At 39.9% G+C, this 24,641-nt stretch overlaps 3 protein-coding genes across 10 annotated transcripts in view; 1 reads left to right on the top strand and 2 right to left on the bottom strand.

The window, feature by feature from the left end:
• Window positions 1–8,579, top strand: part of LOC116852122 — an 8,998-nt gene extending 419 nt beyond the window's left edge. The window contains exons 2-7 of one of the 3 annotated variants that reach the window (XR_004379704.1): window positions 2,621–2,783; window positions 5,136–5,320; window positions 5,705–5,764; window positions 6,606–6,709; window positions 6,787–7,041; window positions 7,873–8,579. Coding sequence is in view for 1 of the 3 variants with exons in the window: in XM_032832148.1 (XP_032688039.1) it covers window positions 2,621–2,783; window positions 5,136–5,332; window positions 5,705–5,764; window positions 6,606–6,709; window positions 6,787–6,985 (723 nt within the window). In the remaining 2 variants the exon portion in view is untranslated. Of the gene's footprint in view, window positions 1–2,620; window positions 2,784–5,135; window positions 5,333–5,704; window positions 5,765–6,605; window positions 6,710–6,786; window positions 7,042–7,872 lie in introns of all 3 variants that reach the window. The other 2 variants (XR_004379703.1, XM_032832148.1) reach the window with 2 other exon arrangements.
• Window positions 8,580–12,148: 3,569 nt separating this feature from the next.
• On the bottom strand, window positions 12,149–14,103 carry LOC116852168 (CDC42 small effector protein homolog). 2 transcript variants are annotated; one of them, XR_004379710.1, is made up of 2 exons: window positions 13,281–14,103; window positions 12,149–12,532 (listed from the first exon to the last, which is right to left on the bottom strand). XR_004379710.1 is itself a non-coding variant. In XM_032832245.1 (2 exons), the coding sequence occupies exons 1-2, from the start codon at window positions 13,628–13,630 to the stop codon at window positions 12,524–12,526; spliced, it is 264 nt and encodes an 87-aa protein (XP_032688136.1). In that variant the 5' UTR covers window positions 13,631–14,072; the 3' UTR covers window positions 12,149–12,523. The 2 variants fall into 2 exon arrangements, 1 of the variants encoding a protein (XP_032688136.1); XM_032832245.1 differs by having other exon boundaries at window positions 13,376–14,072.
• A 445-nt stretch (window positions 14,104–14,548) lies between these two features.
• Window positions 14,549–24,641, bottom strand: part of LOC116852164 (cell growth regulator with RING finger domain protein 1-like) — a 37,285-nt gene continuing 27,192 nt past the window's right edge. For 3 of the 5 annotated variants that reach the window (XM_032832236.1, XM_032832237.1, XM_032832235.1), the window contains 4 exons: window positions 21,514–21,685; window positions 20,375–20,516; window positions 20,115–20,222; window positions 14,549–19,573 (listed from right to left, as the gene is read on the bottom strand). In XM_032832236.1, the coding sequence (XP_032688127.1) occupies window positions 19,088–19,573; window positions 20,115–20,222; window positions 20,375–20,516; window positions 21,514–21,685 (908 nt within the window). In that variant the 3' untranslated portion in view covers window positions 14,549–19,087. The remainder of the gene's footprint in view (window positions 19,574–20,114; window positions 20,223–20,374; window positions 20,517–21,513; window positions 21,686–24,641) is intronic. The other 2 variants (XM_032832240.1, XM_032832238.1) reach the window with 2 other exon arrangements.

Genomic DNA, 24,641 nt, shown 5'->3' with positions numbered 1-24,641 from the left:
AATCTTCAATTAGAGAAATAACGGTTAATTTAAATAAAAATATAGTTGTTTTTTACCCTGATCATATTACTTACCCAGTAAGCAAATTGAGCTCAGACTGCGCGCAGATTGGCGGCAAATTTGATCAAAAACCCACAGCAAAACCATAGCCATCTGTGTCTACATTAGGCTACGGTTTTTAGCGACAGATCTTGCTGTCGGGCAATTGGTGCTAAATTTGCAGCAAGAACCGTGCAAAGCTTGCAGCGCAGCAAGATCTGCGCGGTTTCTGCCGCCAATCTGCCGTCAAATCGCTACAAGTTCTGCGCGGTTTTTGCTGCAAATCTGCAGCAATTATCCGACAACAAGCTCTGCCGCATATCTGGCGGCAATTTGGCAACAAGAGTTGATATAACAGATGCTGCATTACATTTGTTATCTACTTGCCATCAAAAGTTGATAACAAGCTCTGCTCGAAATCTATTCGCGCAGGTTTGGCTATCTGGGTTAATTGTTCTAACACAAAAATGGTCATAGTAATATGCATATAAGGCTTTTATCACTTATAGTAGAATTTCATAAAAGATAGTTTTCTTGACCACAATTTCTTGTAATTACTTCTCTATGTGATTGTAGTTACAAATACCAAACATTTATTTCCCAATGCTCGACTGCTGTGTAGCCTTGTATATGTGCGGAGATCGAAGATCCGCTCTTTATAGTTGCAACTTTTGCATTTAAAACGTTTGAGACAGATGAGCAGCTGCATTTTGGTAGCGCGACCGCAATATGGGGTTTCGAAATTGTCTCGTTTATTGCACTCGCACGATCTTTAATCTATAATTCGCCATCGGCTCGCCTTGACGCCTGTGATTTATACGCGAGTAAAAGGCCAAGACCTTTAACCCACCAGCTACTAAATACCCCGAGTGCGGTTTATCACTTAAAGCGAGGAGAAACGTGTTCACAGCAATTTGAATATGTAATGTTGAGAACGTAATGGACGTTCAAAGCCAATAGAGCGTTAATTGACGCATAAACGATGAGAATGAACCGCGTGTCTCGCGAATTAAAAAGTATCTAACGGCTGATAGCCTTCCCACTTCTGTCTTCTACTCCGGGAATATTTCTTTTATATGTGTTGCTTTTTTTAGAATAAATACGAGAACAAATAAAAATAATTCAATAATCTTCAATGTTATAATTATTAGTATCACATGCATACAATTATCCCAAACAGCAGGAATGTCCCAAATACATCATAGGAATATCTTGAAGATATCACAAATCTCAAATATATCTTTAGGATGTCTCTATGATATATTTTGGACACCTCTGCTGTGTGAGATGTTTACGATATCACACATGTGACACCAGTAATTATAATTTATTACACTGTAAAAGTATTCGATGAAAAGTTATCAAACGAATATTCTCGATCAATTTTTACATCTGATCAAATTTAATCCGATAATTCCGATCATTATTTATTTATTTACTTATTTCTCATAATATAATATTAATCATACTATGTATAGTGGCACTCCACCGGATAAACCGGTCAAAATATTAAGAAACAATATCTTTCACCGGATGTTTTCTGATCAGAGAAAAATTGATTGGATTTCTTGAGTGGAAACGTCCTTTATCGGATAATTTCTGTCTTCTGCTTCGAAAATTCTTGCTTTATATGTGTTGGTTTTTCTTAGAATAAATACGAGAACAAATAAAAATAATTCAATAATCTTCAATGTTGTAACTATTAATATCACATGTATGTTCGATAATGCTCGAGAATTATGCAATCGGTTTTACGCCGGTAATGTAAGACCAGCGTATTTGTGCGAGTGTTGCTAAATCGGGCTACCGTGTGAACATAATTATTCTTTCCGCTATTCTTTTTGCGATCTTCAACTTAGTTCTCTCGTAGAATCCTTCCTAAGAAATCGAGAGTCGCTTTTCGCGTTCATATTTTCGGCGACATAGTGTTAATAATAGAGAAGAAGGTCGGCGAGACGGTGTTTCGGAAGTGGAGACACTCGACGACACGCAAACTGCGAACAGCTGTGTAATTACGGTCGACAACGGCGGCGGCAACGGCAATGTGGTGGGAATACCTGGAAGTCGTGGACGCGTAATATTTTGCGATTCGCTTCGCTGACGGGAGCAAGAGGCGCGCGATCAAAATTCAACGGAGACTCACCTCGGGAGTTACCTGGACTGCGCGCTACATCGCGAAATTACACTGTCAATGCCATAGCGCGATGGGTTTCCCAAAACGTCAACAAGATGAATTTCGTCGCGCCGAAATACGCCTAGTGTTCCCCTAACTTCGTGTGTTTCAGTTGCTGCGGAATTAAAAAAATGATATTAAACAATATCGAACGTCACGCATCCGCTCGCAACAGGATCCTCGGAGTCGCGGCGGATGCACATGGAAATGGAGGAAAATAATTTTATCTGTTTCATCACGCTTCAGTCGACACACACGATGTGCTCGATCTCGCGTAATGACTCGAATTACTCGGGACAATTAATTCCGTATACACGCGTTTCGCGTCGCTTCCGAGACTTTCCGGGAAAGCGGCTTATTTTTAGAGCAGGATAATTCATCCAAGTGTATTTATCCTTTTGCTCGCAGATCTGTCAGATGACGCGGCAGGCCGAGGGACATCCTCGCGCTGACCAGGTGACCAGAAGACCGCCCATGAAACGGGATCTGGCCAAGCATCAGAATATCTCAATGAACGGGACTTCCGTATCTCCGAAACCAGAGCAGACGACGTCGCGGGAGAGTCACGAGAGTATGTCGACGTAGTACGCATATTCGTCACGGTGCGACAACTAGCCATTGCAATTAAATGCGGTTCTAAATTCCAATCTGTAATCTCGACGTTTGTTGATCTCGTTGCGCTGGGTCGAATCTTTATCTCCGATACGGAAACTCAATATAATTTCAGTTTTCATTGCGCAGTACATGCTGCTCCGTGGTGTTATCGAATCATCCTCGCCAATAACGCAGTAATGCTAATAATGCAATTAACGCGGTACAAACTAGTTTTTTAACGAGTAGTCTGATACGTGTTGCCGTGAGACGTCGAAATGAAGAGATCGACTATATCAGATTATTACTCGTTAAAGATTGTGACTTGTTACGATCGGAAAAAACGTCCAATCGCGCTACAAAACCTGTGCTAGCTCATTGAAGATGATGGAAATTACATTGTGATAACAGACTGGATATTACGACTCAAACGATAAGAATAGATGAAGTCTACGCTCGAGATCGTTGATTGGAAATTAGAGCCCGGTCTCTCAGTCGCATTACCAAATAGTAGCTTATCTTTTAAACCCGTAACAAATTATACATTGAAGATTAAGATTCATATTATATCACGGTCAAAGTATAATATTCGATTGCGCTGTGGACTCGCATGAAGCTACCTATGGAAAAATGAAATTAAACTTACAAGTAAATCTATCCAAGTGTTACACTCCAATTTTGATAAGTTTTTAAAATGCTGTAGGCTAGATCTAAATAAGAGACACATATTATTTTATACGTGCCTATACAGCCGGTAAGAGGGTGAAACACCCTCTTGAAAAAAATCGGTTTTAACATTTTTGAGCGAATATTATGGCGACGGTAGATAATACAAAAAAAAGTTTCAAATAAAAGTTTTATGGGTTTTAATGAGCTTTATAACAATGCATTCAAATTTTTCGAAATCCCTTTTCCCTCCTTAATTTGTAAAATCTGAGTGTTTAAATTTGTAAAATTTGAGTGTCATTGTTATAAAGCTCATTAAAACTTTTTTCTGTATTATTTACTGTTCCGATAATATTCGCTCAGAAATATTAAAACCATTTCTTCAAAAGGGTGTTTCACCCTCTACCGGCCATATAGGCACGTATAAAACAATATGTGTCTCTTATTTAGACTTAGACTACAGCATGTTAAAAGCTTATCAAAATCGAAGTGTAACACTTGGGTAGGTTTACTTGTTAGATAGCGTAATAGAGAATGGAACTCAATCAATTGGAACGAAGAGAGCAAAGATTGCGATCGCAAATTGGAAGTTCGAGTTCGGTCTATTTTGTGATTTTCAGTTGCAATTTTTGATGAGTTTGGAATCGATTTTTCCTGAGTGAAAGAGACATTTGGACAGTATCTAAGATACGATTGATAAAGAAAAGACTTTACCCAGATAACAACCCAGATAACCCAGATCTAAAAGACGTCTTATGTAGCAAAATGTTATAAGATATATTTTCGACATCTTTTAGACATGCATGTTATCTGGGTAGTAAGTTAATCTTTAAAGAACAAATATATAATGAAAAATTCTTTCGTCAATTAACAGAAACTAATGAAGAAATAGTTTTCACTTAAATAGGATTTTAATTTGTTTATAAGACGCAAAGATATACAACGAAAATCGAGTACGTCAGTTGATAATTGTACTCAATTACTTTCACTAAGAAAAGTCGACTCCAAATTTTACTTAAATATTAATTATTTATCTTAATGATATATACTAATGATATATGCGACTTTGAATATCGGCTCTGTGAACAAACGAAACTTCGACTACGTCAGCGTCGTGATATACGAGGATGATTAACATGAAGATTGATGAGTTCTAATAAAGATGGGACGGCGAAGATTTAACGTCACAAATGATGAAGATGAAACCTGAAAGTCAATCTTGCGGTTAACAATCTTTGAAACGCTGATGAAAGCTATGCAAAGTAGCGTGGAGTAAATGTTGAAATAGGAATCAATTCGATCCCTCATAGCATAAGATCTTGAAGGGATATCTTGTGTGGACATTTAGAAGTCCTCGGAATATTTTTAGGATATTCTAAGGATTTATACGGACATTTAGCAATCCTCTGGATGTCTTTGGGACATCTTTTAAATCTTGTGCTATGTGGAATATATTCTATATTATTATTAAATAAATGTAACCGACCATATACAATATTAATCAACGAGATAATTTGATACTTATAAAAGCTGTGGAAGAACTGGTGTTGGTTGAGTGTTACTTGATCGGGATTAAAAACTCAAGAGTGTCGAGATTCAAAGATTAACTGACCAAGTCGCTCATTTTCACTTGTAGCAACATTGCCAAAGCATTTTCTTCCTCCAGGGTCAACGTTAGAGGGAAAATTTGTCTTTCCATCGGACGACGACTCAACGAGCAAAATCGACGTAGCAGGGCCACCGTCCTGCCGAGGCAGTACCTTCTGTGAAAATGTTATCCATTATCCCAGGAACTTGGTGGACTTGGCGATCCAGGAAAACAGCAGTCTCAAATTACTAACAAGCGTGGATGTGATTAATACGGTTTATCTCTTCTTTCATGAAAAACAAGGATTACAATTGGCGTAGAAGACAACGTACTTGTATTTGCCGCGTTTTTATATCATAAAAAGAAAAAGACGTGACCTTTGTGCGTCTCGGAATTCGAGAAACAGGAATTGTCCCTGCAATGCAGGAATCGAAACTGCAATTGTTCCAAAAGATTTTCGACCAGAATGGTTTTATTTCGCCAGAAGTGGGCGAGAATATTGCTAAGAACTCGCGTTCCCGTTCGAGATCACAAATAGTTTTACGATAGCTTCTATGAGCTCGACGAAACTGTGCCACTTACAATCCTTTATAGGAATTTAAATTCCATTAAGTTTCTCAGTGAACCAACATGAATCATCTTTTTAGGTGTTCGACATAACGCATAGAATACATACGTCGGACGAAACACCGCTCTGCAGTTCCGACGTGAGTGATCGCACGTTACACTTTGATGATGCACGGAACAACACGAGAAAAAAGTCGAGAAATTTAGAAAGACTATTTATTCTTGCATTGCTCTAAATTTTTCGACCTTTTCTTCTACGTAGGATCGTCATATATTTTCGTATATATCACACGGATAAGAAAGTTTGGTTGCCAACCAAGTATCTGGTGCGATTTGAACAAATCAAAATCCCGGTTGAAGCTACCAAAATTCTATTCAAGCTAACAAGATTCTGGTCAACCAGAGATCTTGTTAACTTGAACAGAATTCATTTCCGTGCACTAATCGTGACAATGACGTTCATGATTATAGGAAAAAGTGGTCTACCAAATATCTGGTGCGATTTGAACAAACCAGAATCCCGGTTGAACCTACCACAATTCTATTCAAGCTAACAAGATTTTGGTCAACCAGAGATCTTGTTAACTTGAACAGAATTCATTTCCGTGCACTAATCGTGACAATGACGTTCATGATTATAGGAAAAAGTGGTCTACCAAATGTCTGATGCGATTTGAACAAACCAGAATCTCGGTTGAACCTACCAAAATTCTATTCAAGCTAACAAGATTCTGGTCAACCAGAGATCTTGTTAACTTGAACAGAATTCATTTCCGTGCACTAATCGTGACAATGACGTTCATGATTATAGGAAAAAGTGGTCTACCAAATGTCTGATGCGATTTGAACAAACCAGAATCTCGGTTGAACCTACCAAAATTCTATTCAAGCTAACAAGATTCTGGTCAACCAGAGATCTTGTTAACTTGAACAGAATTCATTTTTGTGCACTAATCGTGATCATGACGTTCATGATTATAGGAAAAAGTGGTCTATCCGCAGTCCGCCGAGAACATTAATAATGAGTGGTTATACGTCGTGAATCAGGAGAATTTCAAGCAAGGCGTGCGCGTCGAAATTTGCAGGTAGATACGCGACGTAACTGTCGAAAGAAAAGAGAAATGAAAATTGCATTTACAGCAAAGAGTTCTCCATTCCGCAGCAACGAGGAGCAAAAGTGTAACGTGATCGACGGCTTCGCCGATAACTACCAGACCATATGCAAGCAGAAGTACATCTCTCGCGAGCTAGTGGCGTTGGGATCCAACGGCAAGATTCACACGGACACGTTTCGCTTCCCGGCGAGCTGTTGCTGTCATGTCAAATACACCGGCGGCCCGACCCCGAGGTCGGCGAGATAAGCGGGCTGGTGAAAAAAAGGAAGGAAGTTAGTACAAGAGAATAGCGTAATGCGTTTGTAAGTAAGGGTGAAAGTGAGACATGCAGTGTTACCCTTAGACGAAACTGCGCTTCTCGCGTTCGGTAGAGATATCTTGAGGAAAAAAATTAATTACATTCGTCTCGATCTCGACATTGTACGTGCTATTACATTATCAATTAGTGAGATTATATACAGTAAGCAGGTTTGATCGCAGCAATAGAGATTTCACAACTTTCTTCGAGAGAAAGAACGACTCCGTTGCGATAGTACTTCCTTTCGGATTGTTTGATCTTCTCGAAATGGAACACCTAAAAATAAAAAAGGATTGGCCTTGAGTGAAAGGAAAAGAAAGATCAATTTGACGTGCTGCCTTCGCTTTATGTATCTCCGCCGAGCGAGAAACGCTGAACTTTCTGCTGGATTCTCATCTTGCGACATCTCATCTCACGACAACATATAATCCTACACGGGAAAAACGATACGGTGCACATAACCAGAACCATTTGATTGGAATAAACATAATATCTTTGTGTGATGCTAATGTCTACAATTGATACAACTCAGTTGCTTCAGTACGTCAACTACATCAGGATAGTTGCGTGTGATCTGGTTGTGGCAACCAGAAATCATTTAGGTTGACATTTATCGTGGAAAAATTCTGATTAAAGCAATCAGATATCTGCTGCAACGCCAATAACTCAGCTCTGTGGTTGCAACAACCACATAATCGGTTGTTCTGTATTTCATAAATAAATCTGATTGGCATAATGGGCCAACCATACTGTTTTTCCCGTGTGTCTTTTTACACTTCGCTTCGCAGAAGCCAAATAGAGACCTTGCGATTATAAAGTGAAATTTCCTGTGCAGTTTCGGACGTGGCTCTCCTCACAATCACACATCTTCAGCGCGAAGTAAAGCCGAGGGAGAAGCCGACGAATTCCTGCGGCCAATCACTCGGTTCTTCCTTTCTTTCCGCTCTGCGAAGGGAATCGGCGTTGCGACAAGTGAGAAACCGTTAAGTGTAAGTAGGAAGGCTCTCACGTGTCCGCTGCGGTCCTCAGCAGAGTGTAACGAGCGGTAGTACAGCGAGTCACGTTGCGTTTTGTACGAGTTTCCCAAGTGTTTCCGCTCCTCGGGAATAATAATCGGCAACGTTATAATAGATGTGGTTGCAATTAACGGGGACCAGCGGGCGCGTGTATATCTCTATAAAGATGTTGTAGACAGTTGTTTCTGTTTGCCGTGTTCACTTTTCTTTTTGTTTCTTTATAAATAACGCAAATAACGCATTTTTTTGTATTCGTCTCTCATCGACGCGATCGAATTTCTACACACACATATATATATATATATAATATATATATATATATATATATATATATATATATATATATATATATATATATATATATAGCAGGATAAGAAACGTGTACAAAATTATTATAATTATTATTATGTGATATTATGTGATACGATTATATATGTATGTATGTATACTTGTGTGCGCGTTAGGAATTATATTAACGTTGTATTCTCCCTTACGTATAAAGTACGAATAAAGAAAGTGAGCTGTCCTTCCTTTGTGTGTACGTGATTTGTCCGCGCATCAGCGTTCGAGATTAGCCGACAGGCACGAAGGCACAATTCGCGAGAGTCACATTTGGTCGCGCATCGTTAACTCGCGCTTCGTGATTTTCCTTTCTCCAGCTATGTCGCCCCTGAACACATATGCTTATAATACTTGGAATTATCTCCCGATATTACTACATTCAAGTGACTTTCGACAGCATTCTAGAATTTAGAATGTTGCTTAACGAGTTGCGTTCCTATCTGTCTCTCTCTTTTTCTTTCTCTTTTTTGCTCTCTTTTTTCTTACTGCTCTGTTCTTCAGGCAGACACACACAATTTTACTGCTACTACTAGAACTACCGCGAGTTAGTCGAGCTCGTCGTACACTCGAGTGATCCATTAGGCGAAATTTAAATGCGAATTGTTTGTTTTCTCATTTTGCAACGCGCAGTAACTGATGACCGCGAGATCAACGTATAATGAAGTCATTGAGCCTCGTTGACGAATTTCAACAACTTCGTTACAACATTAAAAATTCTCTCGTCTATTTGTATGAACAGACAGTCAATTGATTATCCTAATGATCAGTTCCTGGTCCCTCGTTGCGGAATTGCCTCGCAATTGATGTCAGGAATAAGAAAAGGCACGATAAGAATTCTTGCAAAATACATTGAAATGAAAAGACCCATAAATTGACATTTGCAATTGACTTTTAATGTAGTCCAAATGCTTTCCTCCAACCAATGGTCTTAACAACCAATAAATCACCATAACTAGAAGTTAACGTGATACGCAATCTATTTTTTAATCTACCTTCCCACTTTTCTTTAAATTTCACGGCCACTTATTGATTAGAACAAAAGAAAAGTATTCGAACTGTTTTACACATCAATCGATTGCAAGGATTATTTTAAGGTTACGCATCTCTTTTTATTCTCACATGTTCTGCAAAAACTTTTAGTGTGTATTTTCTCGCTTCTGACATCGTAGATAGAAATGACCGCGGTGAGGACACAGGAGCCTTAGTAACTCAAACTGCAGATAACAGGAGTAGATGAGCACGGGAAAGAAATAAAGATCGGGGCGACATTTCAGGGCACCGTCGATCGATACGCCAGTTAATGGGGTGCTCTAATTTAAGCGAGAAGCCGCTATCTTTCGTCACTTTCATTAAAATTGCAAATCGAGCCCTGCTGACCGCGCGAGATTGCGTCGCGTTCTCGTGAGAGTAGACGCTCCTCTTCAACGCGACAGCGTTCAACGTGTCACGCTCACTCCTCGATCATCGCAATTCCCCCGCAGTGTCGCAAGAAGCACTTATTAGCGGGGATCGATGTTGGTTGCTCTTGACGCAACAGCGAGAAAGAAAATAAAATGTCGAGATGTCGCGCCGCGTCAGAATTCCGGCTGAAATCGCCAGCATTCTGTTTAAGTTAACACAATTTTAATTAACCAAACAAGATTTCTGATCGTCTTCTGCTAGAATTCTAGTTCATTCACATTTCATCAGATGTCCAATCAATCCAACTAAATTTCTTTTTCCATAATAAAACTTATGAACTCGCGCCTCGAGCCAGAAAACGAAAGAGAGAGAATCGAGACACAGATACCACGAAAAATAATCTCGCTGCTGTCGACCGGCGGTGTCTCGTTCGTCGATCATTTCTCGTTTGACATTTCGGCGGATAATGCCATTTTATTATTTGTAAGACTTACAATTAAGCGTGAAACTCTACTCGTTTCTAAGCTGTCGTTCATTTGTTCGTATTATCTACCAGATAAGATCTATCAAATGGCCGCATATCGCCAAATCAAACGCGCCGCTCGACACTGCAAACGGGACAGTGTCCTTATTTCTAAATGCATGTCGTACGCTCAAATCCGCTTTGAAATCATACACTACCGGTTTGCCTAAATGTCACTGAGCCAGACTGACTCGCTCGCAATCCGATATAAGTGATGATTCACGAACATGAGCGTACTCGCTGCTTAAGGCCCGAAACGCGGCGCGTTTCGTCGACAAGCCGGAAAAACGGAAACTCTCCGAGTCACCAATTAGCCGAGTCATTAACCGAATATCAAGGAGCATTCGCAAGCGTATGAGACGAACTTTGCGCGCGTGCGCCACACTCGTCGAGGTAAATGCAGCGCGGTCTTGAACGCGAGGATCAACAATTTCCGTCGCGTTGCTGAATCGTTTCCAATCATCGTGGACGGTGCAAAAACACGCCGCAATGTGCACAAACTCGGTACCAGGGATTTGCGAACACCACGTGTATACGATCGTGTGTCGCGCGCAGGCGAACATTCCTCAAGCGCGCAATCTCGCGTGCGCCGCAGTTTTCCAACGGTATCGTGGCACGAAGTATCATGTATGGCTCGTAAATGAGAAAATGCGAACGCAGTCTCGACGCGTGACGAATTCACTCTGCGGGAGATTTGTACAGTTTCCCTGATAACACGAAGCTGACTCGCGCGGACTGCCGCCAATACAAGAAGAACTATACGGCATACTTGGAAGCATTTGAATGGAGAATACATATAAGGCAAACATACCAATGTCTGGACAAATGTATCTTATCTTGGATATTCTCGTTTGGTCTTTAAGGCTCCTGGGGAGTCGCATCATTCATCTCTTTTTAATGACGTCAGAAGCGAAAAAACGCATGCTAAAAATTCCTGCAAAATACGTCGAGATAAACAGATATGTCCACAAAACATTTGCGATCAAGTACACCTCTAAAATACTCCGTACACTTTCCTTTTGTTCTAACAATTAACAGGTAATTATAAAATAAATGTAATGTGCAATCGTCTTTTCTAACCTAATTTCCTCATTATCTTGTCATATTAATTTTATAATTATCTGTTAATTGTTAGAACAAAAGGAAAGTGTACGGAGTATTTTAGAGGTGTACTTGATCGCAAATGTTTTGTGGACATATCTGTTTATCTCGATGTATTTTGCAAGAATTTTTAGCATGCATTTTTTCGCTTCTGATGCCATTAAAAAGAGATGGATGATGCGACTCCCCAAGAGCCTTAAATACGAATGTTTAAACTCTCAATATAGAATATATGTGTACACTAGAATTCATAAATGTCTTTACACTTCTAGTTTCTAAAGAATTGGACTTTTTCGATCTGGCGTATTGTTTCTCAGTAAGCGTGAATCGTGACTGTTAGTTGTCGGTTTCTTCAGTAACTAACAATCACGATTCACGTTTACTGAGAAACGAGAGATGCGTCAGATCAAAAAAATCCAATTCTCTAGATGCTGGAAGTGTAAAGGATTTATGAATATTTGTGTACAGAAAGTTCACATTTTTTTGACACACAGCATTATCTATGTTAAGGTAGATTAGTAAAGATGAGACTACACTGCATCACTATCGTGGCTTTCTGGATTATAAGGATAAATATATTGATACTCTATATTAAGAGTAATAAACATTCGTATTTAAATAACAATAGGAATTTAACCAGAACAATAAGAATGTCCAGAGTTAGGTACGTGTCCAAGCATTGGCATCTTTATCTTACATTCCAAACGTAAGATCAAATGGACCCGTAATGAACGATTATTTGTAATATTTTGTACGTCGCGATACAATAGTATATAATTACGTCTGGCAGCTTCTTTTCCGAAAAGAAATTCGGACATTCGTCTAATGTACATATATTGGTCTTAGCTCTCTAATCGATCACCGTGTAAATGCAATCTAGCGCGTGGACATGGTGTTCACTCGTTGCCCATTCTCGCCGAGCAAGGAACATCAGTATAAAAAAAAAAAAGAAAGAGAATAGAAAGAGTCAGTCATCGTTGATTGGGTTGTAAAGCTCTCTTGCTCCACATTTCTTCCTTCCTCCCCTTCCTCCATCCATCCATTGAATTAAATGTCAGTTGCAGGATACTTGAGCACATCTATGTGAACTCGCAACACTATTCTCAGCATCCCTGCAATAGAGAGAACAGTTTGTTAATAATCACATCTACTCCTTCTGTTTCACTCTCAATCAATGAATATTAATCTTCCAAAATACAGTAATATATCACTGTATTATATTATTACATTATTACACTGCACATAAAACAATATAACAATTACTTATTGAAGAGATGATAACAGAAACTACTCGACAATTGGCTATAGTTATGCAAGAATGATCTAGCCTACATAAAATAATATTGAGAAAAATGAAGATAAAAATTTAATACATGATTTAAAAAGTATAGATGGCACTGAAACTTTTACAATCATTCAAAAAATCAATTTTCTTCTTTAACTCTTTAAGGCACATAATTCATGGAACATTCTAGTAACTTTTTTTAATGAAATATTGTCAAAAACACTCTAAATAGCACATTTATAAGGTTTCAACTGCCTGATCCTAAGTGGTCTCTATTGGTGCCAGTGATACTTAAAGGGTTAAGAATATTTATTGGCAATTCACTGTATTTAATAAAAAATTCACTTTCTTTAATAACTATATTTACTGATCTTTAATAAAAAATGGATAAAAAAAGACACAACTTAGTAAAAAATAAAAACTGTCTTTTAGTTCATTTTAGGTACACTATGACTTGGATCCTGTCTTATGTAAAGAGATATGTGGTCGCATCATTCTTGCATAGCTACGACCAAATCAGGGAGCACATTTTGATATTCTTTAGCCTGAGAGTTTCTCACGACACAGATACGTACTGGAAGTCTGCTGAATACATTGGCGAGAAATTTCAGGATTGCTTCTCAGATTCTGCTTTAAGGATTCAGGTGCCTGTACGAGAGTTTAAACGTACCTTGGCACCGATATTGGTGTCATATCCACCCTTCCTCTGCATCTGCGCTTGTAGATTAGCCAATTGCGCGATCGACATGTCCACGTCGCCGCTGCTTATGTGCGCTGTGTGTCGAAAGTTCGTGGGTACGCCGATCATGCTCCTGTCTATCCTGAGCTTCTGATGCTGCTGCGACCGGCCGTTCCGTGTCCTCGCCGGTCGTTGGGTCATACAGCACGTAAAACATTGCACCCAGAGTTCACTGCTACCGGCCATCTTGTGATGTCCTGAGCCCTCAACTCCTCGAAAACAAATCGTTAAAATTGCAGGATAACAGATAACCTCAAAAGCAGCTCGTGCCCGTGCTCGCCCGAGCCGGCAATTTAGAATCGTCTGGATGACGACGATATCACGATGTACTCTCGATTCTCCCGCGGAAGATGCAGGACGCAGGTGACAGGTGACGAGCGAACGGTACCGTGACAGATTAAGCGCACCAGCGTCGGTCGACGACGTATAGGTTAGGAGCAGAGTCTGGCGAATGCTTGCGAGCGACGGATGTCGTCCTTTAGACTTTGTCTTAACCTTTCGGCACGTTCTTAACGACCGAGCCGAGCAAGATAAACATTCCGGTATAACGCGCGACTCGCAGCTGCGAAGGACATCGTCCCCTGCGAGCGCAAACACAAGCGGGACGAGGACTTGTTTCGGCGAACAAAGGCGATGCCGTGCGCGCTGTCACACCTAATGCCCGTTTTACACGGTGCGCGATTTGTGCCCGCGGATTACCCAATGGCGTGTCCTTTAATATGTATGTATGTAAATATTTTCTTATTGCATAATATTGAATATACAAATATTTTTCTACTGCACAATTGAATGTGCAAATGTTGTCCCACCGCATAATTGAGTGCTTATTAATATTGACCTTTCGCAATTATCTATTCGTACATTTGCAATGAAATAACGTGATTTAAAACAGGTTGTCGACGTGGCGCGACTATTTTCAGAAGTACACCACACTCAAATGACATACTCGTCATTTCATTGCATTGATCTATCAAAATTATCACATCGTACTTTTGATTTTTACAGCAACAAATGTGCGCGTTGTGGTATTCCACAAGTAACAACAGAAAGAGTATCACCCGTTAGAATGGAGAGTGATGAGAGGATGAGAGAGAAGGTATATAGTGCCAGCTAATACACTTTATTTAAATAAATTATGTACAAGTGTGCTTTTCTCTAAAACGAAATGTTCCATCTATCCACGTTTTTCTATCGCTTATATAAGACATAAATTAAGATATTAATTTCTTTTACGGTAAATTGACTGCAAAGGCCTTCGCTCTTGTGTGTATCTTCGATATTCTCTCCCTCCCTGCGGACTCCCTCTCGCCTTGCTCGAGAGGTTCTCAAAACGAATCCTTTCTCCTCCTCGTCGTCCCGTTTTACGGAAGGACGTTCGCCTTTTCTTAAATTCACGCAGACGTTGTTAGAATTATCACAGTCTGTCTATTTACAGCGTTAAACATTTTAACGTGATGATCTTAATCTACAATTAATTCTCTCTCTCTCTCTCTCTCTCCCCCTCTCTCTCTCTCTCTCTCTCTCTTAGATTCCGGTCGAATACTCCGTGTGCCGCGTTCGCGTTCAACGCTAAACCCCAAGGACACACGCTATTTCATAGCGCCAACATCAAGACACCGGATCCTCATAAAATACTCCAACTACATGAATTTCTTCCAAGGAGACTCTTCTTACGAGCACTCCCCCGTGCAGGAAGTAAATTTACGTGTTAATCGTACATACTGTAGTAATCGGACAACTTAATGACGATACAACACACCGTAAGACTCTCGCGCGACACGATGCATTTACATTTAACATACTTATACAAAAAGTCACATATTAAAAAATTCTGCCAGTTAACGCTACTTGTGATTCTTATATACACGGACACCTAGGAGAATACAGGAGGACATCACGCGATCCCTCCCCTTCTCTCTTTTCGAATTCGACGTGAGACACGACCAACTAGACGTTTTGTAGGCTTCGATCAGTTGATGATACATGTATCAATTAAGCATGTTGCTGAGATACTTGGAAGCGTCCGGTGGATCGTATTCTTGGATGCATATGGTGCACACTGGCGCGAGTTAAAGGCCGTTGTACGTCTGGATGAATTCATCTATGAAGAGAAACGTAATACCAGCCCGGGGACAAAATAATTCTGTATAATAATAGATATTTCATATATGAATTTTTCCCCTCTATTATGCGGTTACTTATATAATCATATATACACACATCTTGTATATCCACATATGGAAAAAATGTTGTTAAACGGAGAAAGGACAGTTTTGTTCCATTAAATGTCGACATTATGATCCGCTGGAAACACAAGCATTTACTTCGATGCAACAGCATCTCTTCTCTGTATGGATACATGTAATTACATATGGTTATATATTTGCCACCTAGAGACAAAGTTTATACAGAATTATTTTTTCCCCAGGCAGTGACTCATTACACAAGGAGTTGACGATGAATCATAGCTGATAACGTGCAGGCGTCGACACAATGGAAATGAGAAATCGCAACGCCTCCTGACACACTGATTGTACACGAAAAACTTTGGACCCTCCTGAATGGCGCAGCATTGTTCTTGGTCACATTATAGATACTGGAGTGTTATCTATCTCTCACTGGTCCCATTCTCGCTCTATCTCGATTGATTGTGCGTCGAGGTGTCTTTATTATCTATTATCTATAAGCGTCGTCTCGATTCGACAACATCCAACCGGATATTCCGCCGAACATTCGCCGAGTGTCTTGCGTTGATTCGTGTACGACGAGCTTTAGATCGTGCGAGCCTCAGTGCGCACTGATGCATCCGATCGAATTCGATTCTCGGTTTTGAGAGAAGCCCGGAAAAGTTCTCCGTCGGATAGGCCACCCGATTGTCCGACGAGCACGACGGTCGAACTGAATCGCGCGGTGTCCGCCTCGTAAACAGAGTGCGGAAGCGCGTGAAATTTCAGGGACGATCTTCCTAATCGGGTGGTGTGAAATCTGTTAAGGTGAGCCCGCTTAATTGCTCCGATGACGCGAACGACAAAGCGGAGGGGGTTTATGGTTGTATAGGGTGTCTCGGAATCAACGAATGTCCTCACGAGAAGCGTTCAACGGATACCTCGGCCTGGATTCGGAACCGAGAGAAAGAAAAACGACGAACTTACTTTCTCCTAACGTATTGCGGATCTACATATTCTAAAATCAAATTTTGTATAAATATAATTTTCATTCAATGTATATACATATATGAGAATAACTATAAAATATTATATACAAAATACATTGTTATACAAAACTACATAAAAATGATATATATATTTTTTTATATAATTTTTATACAGTTGTCATATTCTTTATGTAATCTTGCATAAGTATAGTTTGATTTTATTGAAATCTTTGAAATTAGATGAGTAGGAAAAAGTCTATACCTCAACGTCTTGTTCAAGAAAAAATCCTCGTTAATTCGCCAGCAAAAAGCTGCAATATTTCTGAATAAACTATTTGGTTCCTGATTCCGAGAAACCTCGTGTGCGCGCAAACAGTTTCACGTGCGTCGTCATGGCAGCAATCGAAGCACTTTAGAACGGGTTTCGGCACCCACCCGGGAAGGCTCATTGTGAAACGTCACGCACTTCCATAGCCTACTCATAAACAAACAATAAGTCGAAATATAGTCTGTGTCAAAATGGTCAAGTCACGCTGTATTTCGAAAGCAAACTCCACAGATTTATTATTAAGTAAATCGAGAACGATAGTGATAATCGTTGAGACGTTGGAATAATACTGATGTTATGAAGCGCATTAAGTACTCGGCGTGAAAAGGAGAAAAACATATTAGTGATATATCAACCGTCTCTCTTACTCTCATGTTAAGTGAAATTTACTATCAAGGCTAAATATCCAATGAGAACGTATGTCGTAAGAATCTGTGCCAGTCCTTATGAAAATATTACCACATTAACCACATTAATTATTAACATTGACTAATCGACGTCTCAATGACTTGGGAAACAAAATTTACGATCAGAGCTCACGCATATTTAGGTTTTGAAATATACTTTGCACAGATTTCTGTTGAAGTGCAGAACAGATTTTCTAAGAAAAAACCAAAGACATAGAATATATGAGCAACATTATTTTTTAGAAATGCACTCACTAATGCTGTATGATGATTGCTTGATATATATTTTGCAATTTTTACTATTGACAGAGTCCCTATAGAGAAAGAAAAAGATGAGGATCTCAGCAAGTATAAGTTACATTTATTTCTACAGCTTTTCTTCCTCTAAGAAACTTGTACGCGTTACTTTATTGTTACTTCTGTACTGGACACACATTGGAAAATCTTAAGTCAAGAATTTTAGTGTACAATGAAGAGATTAAATATCTCGTGCGTCACGTAGGGTCACCTTATATCAGTATAGTTGTGTTGTGAAAAGTTTTATCAAAACGTGGTCTATTCTTAACACAAATGGGTCTATCCAGACTATCCAATTTCTCTCAGACATAGGCAAATTAATTACGACCGCGAAACATTGTCCCAATCTTACAAATATCGATGTTTCTGTGATACCAGTTTATATGAAGAGCGTGTATACATATTAACAAAGAGATATAAAGTAAGAATTAGACTCAATTTAGGAAAATCGTTATGGATGATGACTTGAGAAAGAATACCAGAATCTAAACCATTCTACGACACGTTTCATTAATGACATATCAGGCAATTGTCTGTCGTAATTGCCAGCCCAATGTGCATATTTTTAGTCAAGCAACGACATAATATCGCTGATGGTGAATTTTCTGCGGTATCTCAGAATCCTTTTCTCGAATGTTTCTTTTTGCATCAACTGATTAATATGCACGTAACGTTAATAATACTTCGACGCAGGCATTAGCAGACTCGTGTCGAAAACTAAAACAAATAGACGTCGGTTTTCCTCGTCAAGTGACTCTATAATAAAACTGGTTTTCACACATCGATGGAAAGTCGAAAGAAAAATCGGTCGGGTTTACGTGAAACCGTAAGCTAATACTTGGAGGATAATAAATTACAGCGCACTCGGCATCGCGTTATAACAACTGTATATTAAATCTTTATCGTCGCGTTTAACTAAAATGAATCTGTGGAGATTACCTGCTAAACGGAACAGCGTGTCTCGATCGTAACGACGTTAACGGTGGATTTCCGGTAGGAGTGTTCGTTTTCTAGGGGTAAAGGTGTCGTTAGCTGGAGCGCCTAGAAAACAAGTTCTGAATCCTTAGTATACAAGGAGGAGACACCTTCGAGCAACGACCCGGCCGTCATTGAATCTTAACTACCGACTACAACGATGTTGTTTCACAGCGATTGCCATACAGTTCACCAACAACATGCAACAACTCGACTTTTTGTTACACGAAGAGCAACGTAACGCCACCGGGAGTAATCTCGCCTCTTCGATCCAAAAATATATATTCACTTATAACAAACGTCTCTTCGTGACTCTCTCTCTTTCTCCCTGTCTTTAAGATCGATCCCGCCTCTTCGAAATTATCGGATTGCTCGCGCAACAAACGGCCGGATTCTTTCGCTCTCGGGGACAGCGTTTTCCACGAAGCAACCTGATCGCGGAAACGTTGTGACAGCACCATAACGCATAGAGCGCGTCCTCCCTATCGAGCGAAGCCCAGAAAGTCGGTGAGTCTGTCGTTCCAGTCGTGCAGCCAGTGTGTCGGCCCGTGGCTCTGCTGACGTTGCTTACACGGATTGATCTCCTTCTCCGGCGGCATGTACTCCTCGCTGCGTATGCAAAAGTAGCTCTTGATGGGGCTGCGGCACATCGGGCAGCGGTCGAGTTTGCCGAAGCATGAGGCGCAGATGCAGGTGTGCCGGCATGGCAGCAGAGCGCGCGACAGCGGGAAGTATTGGCACACCACGCATAGCTGTTCGCCCGCGCTGTTCCACAGAGAACCGCCGTCCTGATCGCCGCCCTGACCGGATGCCACCAAGGCGCCGCGACCGCTGCCGCTGCCGCCGCCGCCGCCGTTGTTGTTGTTGTTGCACGGCTCGGCGAGCGCCAGCGCGGGCGTCGGCCCCAGCCCCGACGACACGTCGCTCTCGTCGTAGTTGCTGGAGTTGCCCGTCGCCAGGTACAGTTGCTGTGGATAAGAATCGCGCGAAATCGCACGAGTTGTCGACTGAGAACAACTACTGAGAACATTGATTTACGTGATATGAAGCCTCGGGATCAGTGTAATTAATCTTACAACTGCAAATTAATCGAATTATTAATGAAATTAACTGAGTCTATATTATGGTCCCGTTCAGAGGTGATCATCATGCGACGTTCAATATATTAACACTTGATATTCCGAACGAGTTCCAAGTGACAACCTCGTCGATGTCCGAGTATCTGTCACAAGCGGCTCAATACAGCGCTTCCCGCGTTGGATTCCGCAAGGATCGACATCGAGATTCGTGTTTGAGGACGTTACTTCTCTCTCTCTTTCTCTTCCTCTCTCTCTCTCTCTGTCGTTCTCTAATTCGCTGGTAGATTCGAGCGACGGTTATCGAGACTCGAATATCTCACAAGCGAGATGTTTATTACTTTGCGACCAGACGGGTCAGGGTGAAGTGGCTGAACGCAAAATGTCGTAGACACAGGCGATTAACGGCGTCATTCTAAACGAGAAAACTCACCTTTAAGCAGGACAACTGACCATTCGCCTGTTTCAAGTACTGCGCCAAGATCGAAGTCGGCAATGTGCACACGCTGTCCTTGATATGAACGACGTTCACCAACGCCACCTTAAACATCGCATTAGACTTTAAACGTTCATGTTATTTCGCACGGAACGCGGAGATCAATGTCGCGAGAGATAATCAACGTTGAAGCAACCCGATGACGACGACGAGTCTCTCGCGGCGAGGGAGCGCGCAGCAACGAAAGTTTTGCTCACAGTTTCGTCAGGATGGGGGTCCTTGTTGTCCCTCCGTGTGAGAAAGATTACCAAGGGGTAACAGAGTCGCGGCGGAGTGCCAAGCTCCAATTCTGGCGCCGGGAGCGACAGTCTCAGCGTCTCCTCTCCGTGTGGCTGTCTACTGCAGTCTCGGTCAAGGAATGACGTGATCAACACAGACACGTTCTAATCGTGAGCGCGATGAAATGAGAAGCGAAATGAAGCTCGCAAGGATGCGCGTCAGATTCACCTTCTGGCGAAATCAGTTGAACCCTCGCGGCGATTTCTCGACGTCTCGACTCCTCGACTCCCCCACCGTCCTCCTTCTCCTTTTGACATTCATACCTCAGTGACACACGTACACTGCGAAAGAATTTAATACGAAGTTTATTCAACGAGATAAACTTCATTTTATGAAAGTAAGCCCACAGGAACAAACTTCACATCCCGCAAATAAATTTTCAAATATTTTTTTCTTGGTATAGCCTTCATCGAGCTGAAACGCGCAACGCTGTATCTTCCAAGCTACTTGAAATTTCTTCCATGTGTGACGCTACGTGGTTACGCGTGCCTATGGCACGAACGCCAAGGAGGATGAGAACGGCAGGCACCTCAGTGGGTGACGCTCGAAAATCGCCTTGAAAGAGCAACTGATTTTCAATACCGAAAGCACCATTACGGTTATTCAAGTCCGGTCCATTAGTCATTCTTTTAACCTGACGTTACATCCTGGGAATATATATAACGTTATTGTGCTATACAAGGTGTCTCCGAAAAGAAATCCTGCCGGGGATCTTTCGAGATACGCGAGTCTACAATTACGACCAAGTTACGACAGTTTCCAGATTAACGGCGAACTTAAAATTCACGAAGCTGACGTTCAGTGTGCTCGAGCGTGACGAGTTCCAGGATGTTTATGACTTAGTGCTCGTAAATTACAGATGTCAACTGTCGAGATAAATTTTATTGTTGTGTTTATCTTCGCTATTAAGATAGTCCGATGCTCTCGCGTCGAAGTAAAATGGCAGAGTCCTTCCCGAGATAAATATAGTGGGAAAGTAACCTCCTCTTCGTGAAACTGATTGAAAGATTCGACTGGCCGGAGCTGAAATCGACGCAAGATCGGTCTCGAAGGATACGTTTGTGGCGGAGTGAGATGCTGCGCGTAACCTTGCAGGAGAGTCCCATTCAAGGACGCGTCGCGCAGGGTGCTCCAAGGTTTCCAGAGCGCCAGATGCAGCTCCCTGATGCTAACACCCCAGATCGCCTGCAGCGAGTATTCCACTTGGCTGGACACTTCGCACTCCACCTCTAGAACAGACGTTTTTCATTTTCTTTTACGTTTTGACCGTGTCGACCAATGATCGTTCGGCAAATATCGGCTCGTAGCATTTTACTGCACTGAGAGAGAAGAATTTAGTAAATATTATCAAAATTTGGTTACTATTACTAAAATGGTAGACGTAAATATAGCGGGCCAAAGCTATGGCAATACTTATTAATTAATTTAGTTCTGTAAAATAAATTATTTATTTGACAGAAGTAAAATTTATTTGCTTCCAGAATATATTTGGTAAATAAAACTTATTGAATAGTTGAGCAAAATAAGCGATTTTGTAGTAGTTACAAAATTTTTGGTAGGTTCAACCAACCATCTGTAATAATAGATATTGAAACGATGTAATAGCTGCAAATGAATGAATTTTTCGTTGTGCTGCAACAAAACATACTTATACTTTTAACAAAATAGAACTCGTAACTACTGAATTTTTTATTACATGGGATATAACAATTTCATAACAATTATCAAATATCTGCTTATAACTGTAATATATTTCATATTAAATATTTAACATTAAGTAACTATTACTAAATTATTTAATTGATGTTACTGTGAATGCAATTACGTCATACTCCCGATCTATTAAATATTTGGGAATTATTATCATATTTAGTATTAGTTACTAAGGATTCAATGAATTTCTGTAACTAAATGCAGTTTGTTATAGTTACCAGTCTTTTCTCTCAGTGTGGCTTTAACAAATTTTCTGTTGGATGAATTTTAATTAATGGACGATAACAATCGTTTTTTACTGCTTTTCTGCAGAAAAGTAACAAATTATATTTTATTGCTTTTCTGCAGAAAGAAAACTTAAGAAAGGTAATAAATAAGATCGAAATTGCCTCAAATCGAGAATCAAATTATAATGCGATCCTAATGTAAACCTGACAAATCCAAAAATCGTTTCTTGCTTTTTATTATCGTCTAAAAATAAAGTTCCTTTCTTTTCGAAAATAAAATTACTCATGTGTTTGGAAAGAGCCCTTGGGACGGTTTCATTTAAAGGCTGGCGCCAACACCTTCCCCACTTCTCGTACATCGAATTTTAAACCGCAATTGCGTTAAATCGATAGAGTTCATCATTCTGATTACAACCATGGTTGTAATGCGATCATTCTGCGACGTAACCTCGCGGAGATATAGCGTAATAATATTTCATTGGTAATAATATTACATAATACGTCGCACGTCACATAACTTGCTTATCACCGATGTTCACTTTCTGATTATCAAATTGGAAGATCTCCACGACAATGGCCAGCATGTAAAAATGCAAGTCGCTGAAGCATTCGGCCTATCACAACTGAGATTCCCCGTAGCTCCACATTGCCACGGTACAATTGAATTAGTTACTTTTAGCCTACAATAACCACCGGTATTTTCAAAAGACATTTTATTTTCTATCAGGGCTTCTTAGTGTCGAAGATAATCAAAAGACCCAATAATCGAATCCAGAAATGAAATCTCACAATATCTAGAGTGGCGCCATCTATTGATTTCGGGATTTTTTGAACGTTATATCTTCGCGAGATTACATCGCATAATGATGACATGACTATGGTTGTAATCAGAACGATGAAGTCTATCGATTTAACCCAATTACGGTTTAAAACTCGATGTACGAGAAATGGAGAACCTGCACGGAAAAAAAGGTTTGGTTGAATTAACCAAATATCTGGTCGAATATGAACAATCCAGAAATTCCGATTGAAGTAACCCGAATTCTGTTTAAGTTAACAAGATTTCTGGTTGACTTGAACAGAATTCGGATTACCTCAATCGGGATTTCTGGATCGTTCATATTCGACCAGATATTTGGTTAATTCAACTAAACCTTCTTTTCCTATATAGACTTGGCGTCAACCTTTAAATCGCTTAAACGTCCGGATCAAACAAAATTTACCGACAATATTAACGTACACTGAGAGAAAAATGTATGATATTTGAAACTATAATGGCATAGTAAAAATATTATAGTTAGAAATATAATTTTTATAGTGAATGTTACCATAATATTTGTAATATTTACAATATAAGTATAGTATAACTGACCCGTGTAAAATTTTTACCAAGAATTATAATTATTTGAAATAAAAAATATGGTAAGGTGGCAAATATTGAATGGTAAGAGAAATTAACTATTTTATATAGTCAATACAATTGGAATATTTGACAAATATAGGTACATGTAACTATATTCCCAAAAGGTGCTTTACCATATATATAGAGTAATAAGATGATGACTATAAATCTGTGTTCATTCTACTATATCTTCATGTTTAGATGAACTATAAATATATATTTGAGGCCAAAACGAACTATAAAATATAGTGAGATTATAGTTATTCCAACTATTTTTTTCTCTCAGTGTATGAGCAAGAGAAAAAGAGCGAGAATGTATGTATATATGATTTTAGTTTCTTTTCCGTCTTTTAGGAATATTACATAATTTCTACAATTGGATGCTTAAATCTTGATTAAAACATTTACGCTTGTCACATAACTAAGTGAATAACGGTCTATCGATAAGGATCTTGGCTCGTTAATGTCGACATTAAGAATGTTGAATGAGAACAACATGCAAGACTCACGACTTCGATAGAAGACAAGCGCGAGAATCGCAATTTGCGTCACACATTCCGGTCTGTCAAGACCAGTCGATTTCTTCGTTAAAATCTTGTTTTTCACGGGATTATGCCGATGGTGATCCATGTTGATCAATCGATCTTCTTAGCATAAAAAAGAAGAAAAATCAGAACCGGTAGATAGTGAAATGTCAAGACCAACGATTGTGCAACTGTCCTGAACTGTCCACTGCTTGTAGCGACATTGTGGACAGAGACTTTGACTCTAATTGATCAAAGTTACATCTCATATATATATATATATATATATATATATATATATATATATATATATATATAT

This window comes from Odontomachus brunneus, unplaced genomic scaffold, assembly GCF_010583005.1.
Source record: "Odontomachus brunneus isolate Ranch 3 - 2012 unplaced genomic scaffold, Obru_v1 Obru_scaffold_203, whole genome shotgun sequence".
In the NCBI taxonomy this organism is placed as follows: Eukaryota; Metazoa; Arthropoda; class Insecta; order Hymenoptera; family Formicidae; genus Odontomachus; species Odontomachus brunneus.
The sequence above is the reverse complement of the archived record's forward strand: the minus strand, read 5'-3'. Positions and strand labels throughout refer to the sequence as shown.

Bases quoted from the DNA above. Each gene is read 5' to 3' on its own strand.
- LOC116852168 (XM_032832245.1), bottom strand. From the start codon at position 13,630: ATGGCCGGTAGCAGTGAACTCTGGGTGCAATGTTTTACGTGCTGTATG.